At 40.5% G+C, this 12,698-nt stretch overlaps 1 protein-coding gene across 1 annotated transcript in view; it reads left to right on the forward strand.

The window, feature by feature from the left end:
* pik3c3 (phosphatidylinositol 3-kinase, catalytic subunit type 3) overlaps positions 1-12,698 on the forward strand; it is a 147,722-nt gene that overhangs the window by 74,404 nt on the left and 60,620 nt on the right. Inside the window, exons 15-16 of the mRNA XM_063042847.1 lie at positions 3,775-3,891; positions 10,477-10,608. Of these exons, the coding sequence (XP_062898917.1) occupies positions 3,775-3,891; positions 10,477-10,608 (249 nt within the window). The remainder of the gene's footprint in view (positions 1-3,774; positions 3,892-10,476; positions 10,609-12,698) is intronic.

Consider the following 12,698-nt stretch of genomic DNA (forward strand, 5'->3'; position numbering starts at 1 on the left):
AACTTGTTCTCACTCTTAATAATTTCTCCTTTGGCTTCCCCCACTTTCTTCAAACAAAAGGGGTAGCCATGGGCACTCGCACGGGTCCCAGCTATGCCTGCCTTTGTCAGCTATGTAGAACAGTCTATGTTCCAAGCCTACACTGGTGACCGTCCTGCACTTTTCCGATGCTACATCAACAACTGCATTGGTGCTGCTTCCTGTACCTGTGCTGAACTTGTCAGCTTCATCCATTTTGCCTCCAACTTCCATCCTGCCCTCAAATTTACATAGTCCGTTTCCAACACCTCCCTTCCCTTTCTCGATCTCATTGCCTCTATCTCTGGAGACAGCTTATCCACCGATGTCTATTCCAAACCCACAGCTATGTGGACTACACCTAGACCCACCCTACTACTTGTAAAAACGCCATCTTCTTCTCTCAATTCCTCTGTTCCCACCTCATCTGCTCTCAGGATGATGCTTTGCATTATAGAACAAAGGAGAAGTCCTCCTTTTTCAAGGTAAGGGGCTTCTGTTCGTCCACCATCAACACTGCCCTCAGCCACATCTCTTCCATTCTATGCACATCTGCTCTTAACCCATCTTCTGGCCACCTTACCAGGGATAGGTTTCCTCTTGTCCTCACCTACCACCCCACCAGCCTCTGTGTCCAGCACTTAATACATAACTCTCCGAAGCTTCCGCCACCTCCAACAGGATCCCACCACCAAGCGCATCTTTCCCTCCCCCCCCCCCCCCCCATTTCTGCTTTCCACAAGAATCGTTCCCTGCGCAGCTCCTTTATCCATTCGTCCCTTCCCACTGATCTCTCTCCTGGCACTTATCCTTGCAAGCAGAACATGTTCTACACCTGCCCCTACACCTCCTCCCTCATTACCATTCAGGGCCCTAAACAGTCCTTTCAGGTGATGCAACACTTCATCTGTGAGTCTGCTGGTGTCATTTTTGTTCTCCTGTATATCGGTGAGACCCGACATAGATTGGAAGACTGCTTTGCCGAGCATCTATACTCCGTCCACCAGAGCAAGCGGGATCTCCCAGTGGCCACCCATTTTAATTACACTTCCCATTCCCATTCCAATATGTCCATCTATGGCGTCCTCCACTGTCGTGATGAGGCCACACTTAGGTTGGAGGAGCAACATCTTGTATTCGGTTTGGGTAGCCTCCAACCTGAAGGCATGAACATTGATTTCTCAAACTTCCAGTAATGCCTCCCACACCCCCTCCCATTTTCCATTTCCAGTCCTGTTTTCTCTCTCTCCTCATCTCCTTGCCCACCAATTGCCTCCCTCTGGTGCTCCTTTCACCTTTTTCTTTCTTCCATGTCCTTTTGTCTCACCAATCAACTTCTCAGCTCTTTACTTCGTCCCTCCCCCTCCTGGTTTCACCTATCACCTGATGATTCTCTGTCCCGTACCTCCACCTTTTAAATCTGCTCCTCATCTTTTACTCTCCAGTCTTGTGGAAGGGCTTTGGCCCAAAACGTCAACTGTACTTTTTTTCCATAGATGCTGCCTGGTCTGTTGAGTTCCTCTGGCATGTGTGTTTTGCTTGGATATCATTTACTTGGATTTTCAGAAGGCATTTGATAAGGTGCCTCACATGTTACAGAACAGGTACCAGCATGGATAGAGGAGTGGCTGATGAGCAAGAGCCAGTAAATGGAAATAAAGGGGGCCTTTTCTAGTTGGCTGCCTGTGACTTGTGGTGTTCCTCAGGGGTCAGTATTGGGACCACTACTTTTCACATCGTTTGTCAATGATTTAGATAGTGGAATTGATAGCTTTGTGGCAGAGTTTGTGGATAATACAAAGAAAGGTGAAGGGGTAAGTAATGCTGAGGAAGCAATGTGATTGCAGCAGGCCTTAGATAAATTGTAAGAATGGGCAAAAAAATGGCAGATGGAATACAGTGTTGGGAAATGTATGATAATACATTTTGGTGAAAGGAACAATAGTGCTGACTGTTATCTAAATGGGGAGAAAATTCAGACATCAGAGGTGCAAAGGAACTTGAGAGTCCTCGTGCAAGATTCCCTGAAGGTTAATTCACAGGTTGAGTCTGTGGTTAAGAAGGCAAATACAATGTTTGCATTTATTTCAAGGAGAATAGAATATATAAACAAGGAGATAAAACTGAAGCTTTATAAGACACTAGCCAGGCCGCACTTAGAGTATTGTCAACTGTTTTGGGCCTCTTATCTCAGAAAGGATGTGTTGTCATTGGAGTGAGCCCACAGGAGGTTCAGGAGGATTATTCCAGGAATGAAGGGGTTAACATACAAGAAGTATTTTGCAGCTTTCAGCCTGTACTCACTGAAATTTAGAAGAATGCGTAGGGATTTCAGTGAAACCTACCAAATGCTGACATGAGTAGATAAGGTGGATGTGGAGAAGATGTTTCCTCTGGTGAGGGTATCCAGAACTGGAGGGCACAGCCTCAAAATTGAGGGGTGACCTTTTAGAACAGAGGTAAGGAGGAATTTTTTTTAGCCAGAGAATAGTGAATCTGTGGAATGCTCTGTCACAGATTGCAGTGGAGGCCAAGTCCGTGGGTACATTCAAAGCAGAAGTTGATAGATTCCTTATTGGTCGGGGCACCGGGGGATATGGTGAGAGTGCAGTTGTTTAAGGTTGTATGGGATTTGGGATCCGGGTTCAGCCATGATGAAATGACGGAGCAGATGCGATGGGCTGAATGGCCTAATTTTGGTCCTATGGAACCAGAAAACCCATTAAATTTTAGAGCATACCTTTTCTGATTGGGACTATAGATTTACAGACATTATTTTGCCACTATTTTTGTGATGAGTTGCAGATATGGAAAATCTGAAATAATGAAACCACTGTTCCAGTTGATCCTTCTCTTGATAACTACAAATAGAGTGGATCACAGTTAATTGGGACAGCCGCATATTCGGTACAACACTTAAAGAACAAAAACTAATCAAGAAAATAGCCAGGATTCACCGTGTTTATTTAGGATTCTATGCTGCTTAATTGGGACAAAAGACTGTTGCTGAACAATTTCTAACTAATGTCAGTTGCATGCTCTTGTGGGCTGTTAGACACTACACTGTGCTTAGAGCAAACAGTTTTTTAACAGTCAGTTGCTTATGCTTGTGTTATCCATTTGGGGTGATGGACACCTATTCAAAAAGCACTGTGCTCATTTTGTTTATTTATAGTTAATCAAAAGAACATGTCAGCGTACACTGGACAAATTTTTCCAACGATAATTATTAAGAACTAATTCACAGTTTTGTCATATTGTAGAAGTATTGGTAGTGTTGTAATTTGTTCTGTATTTCATTTAAATAATAATTTGTTTTTCAGTTAAATGGTAGTTTGTCCTTTTTGTACTTTTTAAACTATTTCCATGAAAGTTTGGCTAATTGGGGCAGGCACTTGATTGAGCCAAAAATGTGTCCTAATTAACTGGAATCCACTGTATGCTGATTGGCTATGCTTTTACAAATCAGTACTCGTTACAAGACAAATCATCTTATTTCAGCTTAATAGAAATTTAAACTGCCATAAATTTTACCTTGTGTAATAAGTGAAAGTTTTATAAGTATATGCAAAAAACATTCAAAGGTTAAGTATGGTTCAACAGGGAATTATAAATATTAGCTTTCTGGATTTCTCTGCTGTCATATAAAAGTCTTTGACGATAAAATTGTTTTAGGTCAATTATTAAACAGAATTAATTTTCACTTGGAGTGTCATAAGGGACTTGTTCAGAATGTTTTTTTTTGCGTCTTTTTAGGGTGATAAGAATGTGAGAGTCATGCGCTCCCTCTTAGCTGCTCAACAAACGTTTGTGGATCGGTTGGTGCACCTTATGAAAGCTGTGCAACGGGAAAGTGGGAATCGGAAGAAAAAGGTAAGTGTGAATAGATAGATAATCTTCATATTTTAAATTACTCCTTACAACTAAGTAACCAGTAGAGCAAATAAGTTTTTGTATATGCAGATTTAATTTTGGGAATGTAAAGATGTGAAGGAGTTCAGTGTTATTTATTCCTGAAAAGGACCAGTTTCATGCAAAAAATATCTCATGACAAAATTTTATATTTAAAGGGATTTGGATATGTTTTGTTTTGTTAAAATATAGCCTACATTGGTACATTAATTACGAACAAAGAGGAAATCCTAAACAGATGGACAGAATATATAAAAGAACTTTTTGAAGACCAAAGAGGAGGAAAACCAAACATAAAGAAGAATCTTGAGGGATCTAGCATTCTAAAATCAGAAATTCAAGCAGCCATAAATAAAACAAAGCATAACAGAGCAACTGGTCCAGACAACATTGCTGTTGAAATGATACTGGCCTTAGAAGATTTTGGGATAGAGAAAATAACAGAAGTAGCAAATGAAATCTATGATCATGGGGAGATACCTGATGATCTAAATAAATCAGTGTTCATCACACTTCCAAAGGATGTGAGTTACATCATACAATAAGTCTGATGAGCCACGTGGCAAAAATTATTCTCAGAGTAATCATGATGAGAGCAAGACGCTGTATAAAACCAGAAATCAGTAAAGAACAATGCGGCTTTGTGGAAAACACTGGAACCGGACATGCAATTTTCATGCTATGGATGATCTGTGAACGAGCCATCCAGTTACAAAAAGACATCTACCTATGTTTCATTGACTATACAAAAGCTTTTGACACTGTCAGACAGCAAGATCTTCTGGAAATGCTTCACAATCTTGACATTGATGGGAAAAATATACGTTTCTTAAGAAACTTATACTGGGACCAGACAACATCCATCAGAATAGAAGGGGAAGTGAGTAAGTATGTGAATATCATGAGAGGAGTCAGGCAAGGTTGTGTCTTTTCACCAGACTTATTCAACCTGTATAGTGAAAATATCTTGAGAAGTATCAAAGACATCAAAGGATTCACAATTGGAGGCCACAGTACAGGTGTCCCCCGCTTTTCGAATGTTCGCCTAACGAAACCTCACTGTTACAAAAGACCTACGTTAGTTCCCTGTTTTCGCTAACAGAAGGTGTTTTCACTGCTACGAAAAAAGGCAGCGGGCGGAAAAAAAATCAGCGCACGATAAAAAAGTGCGCCGTGCTCCCTGAGCAGCCGCTCTCCCCCGGATTCGGAACGGCATTCTCGCCAGCATTGCTTAAACATATGCCTGTGAGCAGCCGTTTGCAAGATGAGTTCTAAGGTATCGGAAAAGCCTAAAAGAGCTCGTAAGAGTGTTATACTTAGCGTAAAACTAGGCATAATTAAGTGTTTCGATCATTGTGAACAAATTAAGGACAAAGTGAGTTTGGCTTGTGGAAGTTGACAAAGATGATGTTGAAGGGGTTTTGGCATCCCATGATAGATAGGTGAAGAGCTGATGCAGTTGGAAGAGGAAAGGATAACAATCAAAACCGAATGAGTAATGATAAAGTACGACTTTAATTTTGAAAGGGTACATCGGTTTATGGCATATTTGCAGGATGGTTTGAGTGCTTACAAAGAACTGTATGATAGAAAAATGCGCGAGGCTCAAAAGTCAAGCAAGTCTTCCATATCAGCCACAACAGACAACGAACCTCGACCTTCGACATCGAGGTGGGCAGTCATAGGAGAACAACAGGAATTCTGCAGATGCTGGAAATTCAAGCAACACACATCAAAGTTGCTGGTGAACGCAGCAGGCCAGGCAGCATCTGTAGGAAGAGGTGCAGTCGACGTTTCAGGCCGAGACCCTTCGTCAGGACTAACTGAAGGAAGAGTGAGTAAGGGATTTGAAAGTTGGAGGGGGAGGGGGAGATCCAAAATGATAGGAGAAGACAGGAGGGGGAGGGATAGAGCCAAGAGCTGGACAGGTGATAGACAAAAGGGGATACGAGAGGATCATGGGACAGGAGGTCTGGGAAGAAAGACAAGGGGGGGGGACCTAGAGGATGGGCAAGAGGTATATTCAGAGGGACAGAGGGAGAAAAAGGAGAGTGAGAGAAAGAATGTGTGCATAAAAATAAGTAACAGATGGGGTACGAGGGGGAGGTGGGACCTTAGCGGAAGTTAGAGAAGTCGATGTTCATGCCATCAGGTTGGAGGCTACCCAGACGGAATATAAGGTGTTGTGCCTCCAACCTGAGTGTGGCTTCATCTTTACAGTAGAGGAGGCCGTGGATAGACATGTCAGTATGGGAATGGGATGTCATAGGAGAAGATGCCCTAATGGAAACAAATGACAAGATGACACCCCAGTGTCCCACCATGCCAACCCCCAGACCATGGACAGATACCGATTCGCGGAGAATGCAGTAGTAGCCGGGAGGCACACAGCACATCTTTAAGAAAAAAGCCAAAATAAACATGCTAATTAATTAGGTGCTGCCAGGCACATAAATATCGGCCCAGATCAGAGGCTGCATCTGCCGAAAATTATGTGCCGGGTGGCACCTAATTAATTAGCATGTTTATTTCAGCTTTTTTCTTAAAGATGTTCTGGGTGCCTCCCGGCTACCGCTGCATTCTTCGTGGATCGGTATCGGTCGGCGGCCCGGAGGGTGGGGGCCACTGCACCACCCAGCCTGCGACGACTCAGCTTAACACACCATCATCAGTGTGCTCGGTGCTGTCCCAATTCCAGTAAGTGATAGTACACTGTACATACATTATTTCTACTTTATATTGGCTGTGTATTTTTAAGTGTTATTTGGTATGATTTGGTAGCTTCATAGCCTAAAGGTTACTGGAGAGCACTTGCGCCGTGTTTCTGCCGAGAGCGCTTGCGTGAGATTTTCGCTACGGAGAACAGTGCAGGCAATCGTTGTAGAGAAGTATTTCTAATTTATATAGGCTGTGTATTTATCATATCATTCTTGCTTTTACTATACGTTACTGTTATTTTAGGTTTTATGTGTTATTTGGCATGATTTGGTAGGTTATTTTTGGGTCTGCTAACGCTCACAAAATTTTCCCATATAAATAAATGGTATTTGCTTCTTTGCTTTACGACATTCTGGCTTACAAACCGTTTCATAGGAACGCTCTACCTTTGGATGGCGGGGGGAACCTGTATAAATAACATCACATGTGCTGATGACATCATACTAATAGATGACTCAGAAGTAAAACTTCAAGAACTACTCACTATAGTGGCAGCAGAAAGTAATCGCAGAGGCCTCTCAATCAACACCAAGAAGACAGAAAGCATGGTCATCTCCAGAAAGACAAACATTCTACAACGTGTGATCAAGATCGGAAATACAAACATCAAACAAGTCAACAAATTCAAATATCTTGGCAGCATAATAACAAGTAATGGCAGGTGCGACACAGATATCAAATACAGAATAGCAATGGCGAAAGAAGCTTTCCAAAAAATGAAGACCATATTAACAGACAGAAAGATGAGCACATACACTAAAAACAGAATACTGCAGTGCTACATTTATTCTATCCTGACTTATGGAAGTGAATGCTGGACCATTTCTCCAGCAATGGAAAAGAGACTAGAAGCAGCTGAATTATGGTTCTACAGTAGAATGTTAAAAATATCATGGACCACACACTCATCAAATGAAGAAGTTCTCAGAAGAGCCCAAGCAGTTTGATCACTCATACCAACAATAAGGGAAAGACAACTCAGAATCCTGGGACACATCATGCGGAAAGATGAACTAGAAAAACTCATGCTCTCTGGAAAGATTGAGGGAGTAAACCTAGAGGAAGACCTTGGCTTATGTACATCAAAAGCCTAGCGAGGTGGCTACACATCGAGGAAATGGAAGTCATCCAAAAAATGAAGGATAGATCTATATGGAAAACCATGGTCACCAAAGTCCACATCGGATATGGTACCTAGACAGACAGATATTGGTACATTTCCTAACCCAGAATAGATTTAATGAAAATGTTTGGAGTATTTAACAATTATTTTGTGCAGTTCTTAGAATTCAACATTTATAATATTAAATGTATTTTCTTTTAATTTGGCATTCAGAATTAAGTTATACAGTATCATGTGGCAAGAGTTGTAAGAAGTTCAGTTTTATTTAACAACTGTTAATGCAACAAAAAGTGATCATGTATTTCACAGCAGTGATATCAAACAAAATTTAAAAGCAGGTAATAGAATATCCGGCACGGAAACCAATCCTTCAACCCAACTCATCTATGCTGATCAAGGTGCCTTGCTCTGCTGGTACCATTTGCTTGCTTTTGGCTCATATACTTTTAAATTGTTCCTATCCATGTCTTTAAATGGTACCAGCATTTAAACCTTAGTAATGGTAGCCACATCTGCTGTTTTCTCTGGCAGCTCACTCTGTAGAAAAGCACTCCTTTTGTGTCTCTTTAAATCTTTTCCTCTATATTGTATAGGTTTAAATTGCCCTACCCTTGCAGAAAGACTGTGACCTTCTAGCTTAATTTTGCACCTCTAGAAGGTCTTCCCTCAGCCACCTTTATTCCAGAGAAAATAGTTCCAGCCTATCCAGACTCTCCTTGTAACTCAAGTCCTCCAGTCTGAGCACTGTCCTTACAAAACATTTCTGTACCATCGCTACCTTATTTATTTCTTTTCTACAATATTCCAGGTGGAACCTCGCCATTGTTTTGTGCAATTGTAACATAACACCCTAACTCATGCTCATTGCCTCTTCTGATGAAAACAAAACATGCCGTATACTTCCCTCACCAGCTTGTCGAGCTGTGTTGCCATTTTCAGTGAATAATGTTCTTGTACCCCTCAGTCTCTGTTCTATAGCACTCCCATTTAAGGTACATGGAGGAAAGTTCAGAGAAGATGTCAAAATTAGGTTGAAAACAAAGGAGAGCGGTGGGTGCCTGGAGCACACTGCAGGGCAGCTGGTAGAAGCTGATACAATAGGAACATACAAGACTCTTAGATAGGCACATGATGTAAGAAAAATGGAGGACTATGGGCAATGTAGGAAGGAATAGATGGATTGATTGAGGAGTATGTATTTTATGAGTCAGCACAATATCGTGGGCCAAAGGACCTGTACTGTAGTGTAATGTTCTTTTTTCCTCAGGTTGCCATTCACTGTGTATAACCTGCCCTGGTTTAATTTCACAAACTGCAATAAAACAAATGGGCAAAAGTTGAATCAAAAGATGTTGGTTGTATTGGTTGTCTTAAAGAACAAAGAAAGAAAGTGGTTTGAAGGAGAAATCCCAGAAACTAGGGATGGAATGATCGGAATCAGAATCAGGTTTATTATCTCCGGCATGTGCCATGAAATTTGTTAACTTAGCAGCAGCAGCAGTTCAATGCAGTACATAATATAGAAGAAGAAAATAATAATAAATAATTACACTATGCATATATTGAATAGATTAAAAATTGTGCAAAAAATAAATAATATATATTATTATTTGAAGCTACTTAAGAGACTAGATAGAGGATGGACAAAATGCCAGAACTGGTGGCAATTAGAGGTCATGAAGGGATGGAGAGATTGGCAAAGGTAGATTAGGTAACAATGGGTCAAAGACATCAAAGGATTAGATAACAAAAGTGAAGGTATTGCCCAGCCTGGAGGTAGCAGATTGACAGCTTCAGGAGTGGTGGCTGAATGGATCATACATGGTAGGCCTGGAACAATGGGGTTAATCTTAAATTTATGGAGGCATTAGCTGCGAGTTCATTTGAATAGTTAGGTTTAAAAGTGATGCAGGGCTAGATGAGAATTTCACTGCAGCTGGACTGAGGTGAAGTGATGTTTGGGCAACATTCCAGGGCTGAAAATGGCTGAAAATGACTGAAAAGCAAAGCACAAATATGTAGAATACGAATACCCTTCTTATCAAATTCCAGTTCATTTTCAGATGGTTGCCATGGAAAGCGATGGAATGCGATGGAATTTGTAGTAGGGATTGAATATAATAAGTTTTCATCTTCCCAGCAGTTAGAGAAAATTTATATAAAGCTAGACTGCATTTGAGCATTTTTTTTTGTAGGAGCCACAAGAGAGCTGTTGGTGAAACTGGATGTCAATGCTATAGACATGAAAATTGATGTGGACTGCTGTTTTATGCTGCTTTGAGTCATATTACTGTATTAAAAATAGACAATTTTGTTAGCTTAGCTTGTAAAAAAAAGGATTAAGGATAGATCATTGGAGGACAGCAGTCCTGTGGCTGTGCCAGGATGGTTGGGTGTGACAGTGTTCTCACATTGTCTGTATTGTACAGATGAATTTCTCTTTCTTAGGGAATAAAATTTGTACAGCATCTTCAGTGACCTTGGTAGTTGAGATGTGATTCAGTCAATTAACTATTTCTATGGTGTAAATTAGAGAAGCGTGAAAGTTGTTATGGGTATTGCAAGGCCCCAGAGACTTCAGAGGATAATGACAAGATAATCCTTTCTTCTGCCTATCTTCTTTCCCAATCATTTTATGCTACTTGCTGATAATGCTATATTCTTATCGCCTACATTAAATGTTATACTCTTTTTTTTCTTTCTAGATTGAAAGGCTGCAAACTTTGTTAGCAGACAATGAAAAAGTGAATTTATCAGAAATTGAACCGATACCTTTACCTTTAGAGCCACAAGTTAAAATCAGAGGTATCATCCCAGAAAAGGCAACTCTGTTTAAGGTAAATATGGGTAATGCTTTATTGTGTGTACAATAATAATAAAATCTTTTCTTTAAAAAATTGTACTATTTTGTATGAAATTAAATTTCTACTTTTAATTATTGGCATTCTGGTTTCATTGGCCTTTACAATTGTGGCAGACAAAACATGGAAAAAATCTGAATCACTGAGGTCAAACCTTACCCACACTATTGTTTGAGCCTGAAAGAGTAGGAGTATCTTAAGGCACATGCAACTAATTGTATAAAACAGAAAAAAATGGTAAACCTGAACAGCTTTTATTATTATATCAAAATCCCAGCTTCTATGTTTTTCTTTATTCTCAACCTTTGCTTTATCAAACATCGCTCTTCCAATGCACCTAACATCGGCACCTAATCAGGCACTCTACGGGTAAGATCTTTGGAAAGAAAGTAAAAATTAACAGGGTGGATCAGGAATCTATTCAATTTTCAAATGTCCAAAACCATAATCATCATCCATGTTCCAAGAACAGCTTCCAGTAAGTGTAGTGTTCATGTCCTGAGTATATCCTGGTGCAGGATTCCAGGAGGGGGAATTTCTAGAGTGTCTACGAGATGGCTTTTTCGAGCAGCTCGTGGTTGACTCTACCATTGGATCAGCTATTCTGGATTGGGTGTTGTGCAATAAACCGGAATTGATTAGGGAGCTTAAGATAAAGGAACCCTTATGGGCGTGTGATTATAATATGATTGAATTCACTTTGAAATTTGTTGAAGGAGAAGCTAAAGTCAGATGCATCAGTATTACAGTGGAGTAAAGGGAATTACAGAGTCATGAGAGAGGAGTTGACCAGAATTAACTGGAAAACAACACTGGCAGGGATGATGGCAGTGTAGCTGGAATTTCTGGAAGCAATTTGGAAAGCACAGGAAATGTATATCCCAAAGAGGAGGAAGTATTCTAAGGGCAAGATGACATAACCGTAGTTAACAAGGTAATTCAAAGCCAACATAAAAAGCCAAAGGAAGGGCATGTAATAGAGCAAAAACTAGTAGGAAGTTAGAGAAGTGGGAAACTTTTAAAAACCAACTGAAGGCAACTAAAACATCATTAATAAGGTAAAGATGGAGTATGAAAGTAAGCTTGCCAATAATATTAAAGAGGATACCAAAAGTTACTTCAGATACATACAGTGTAAAAGAGATTTGAGAATGAGGGACAAAGAAATTGTGGATAAACTGAATATGTATTTTGCATCAGTCTTCACCGTAGAAGACACTAGCAATATGGTGGAATTTCCAAGTGTCGGGGCATGAGTTTGTGAAGTTACCATTACTAGGGAGAAGGTTCTTGGGAAACTGAAAGGTCAGAAGGTAGGTAAGTCACCTGGACCAGATGGTATACACCCCAGAGGTCTGAAGGAGGTGGCTGAAGAGATTGTAGAGGCATTAGTACTGTTCTTTCAAGGATCAGTAGATTCTGGAATGGTTCTGGAAAACTGGAAAATTGCAAATGTCACTCTTCAAGAAAGGAGATAGGCAGAAGAAAGGAAACTATAGACCAATTAGTCGGACCTCTGGTTGAGAAGATGTAGGAGTTGATTATTAAGGATGAGGTTTCAGGGTACTTAGAGGCATATGAAAAAATAGGCCATAATAAGCATGGTTTCTTCAGAGCAAAATCTTGCCTGACAAATCTGGGTGGAATTCTTTGAAGAAATAACAAGCAGGATAGACAAAGGAGAAATAGTTGATGTTGTGTGCTTGGATTTTCAGAAGGCCTTTGACAAGGTGCCACACTTGAGTCCGTTTAACCAGTCTGTTGTGTTACAGCAAAGATTCTAGCAAGGATAAAGCATTGGCTAATTGGCAGGAGGCAAAGAGTGGGAATAAAGGGGGTCTTTTCTGGTATGGTGCTGGAGACTAGTGATATTCCACGGGGGGGGGTCTGTGTTGGAACAGATTCTTTTTACATTGTACATCAATGATTTGGATGATGGAATTGATGGCTTTGTTGCAGAGTTTGCAGACGATTTGAAGATAGGTGGTGGAGCAGGTAGTTTTAAGGAAGTAGAGAGGTTACAGAAGAACTTTGACATGTTAGGAGAATGGACAAATAAATGGCAG

The sequence above is a fragment of the Mobula hypostoma genome, chromosome 3 (assembly GCF_963921235.1).
Source record: "Mobula hypostoma chromosome 3, sMobHyp1.1, whole genome shotgun sequence".
Lineage (NCBI taxonomy): Eukaryota > Metazoa > Chordata > Chondrichthyes > Myliobatiformes > Myliobatidae > Mobula > Mobula hypostoma.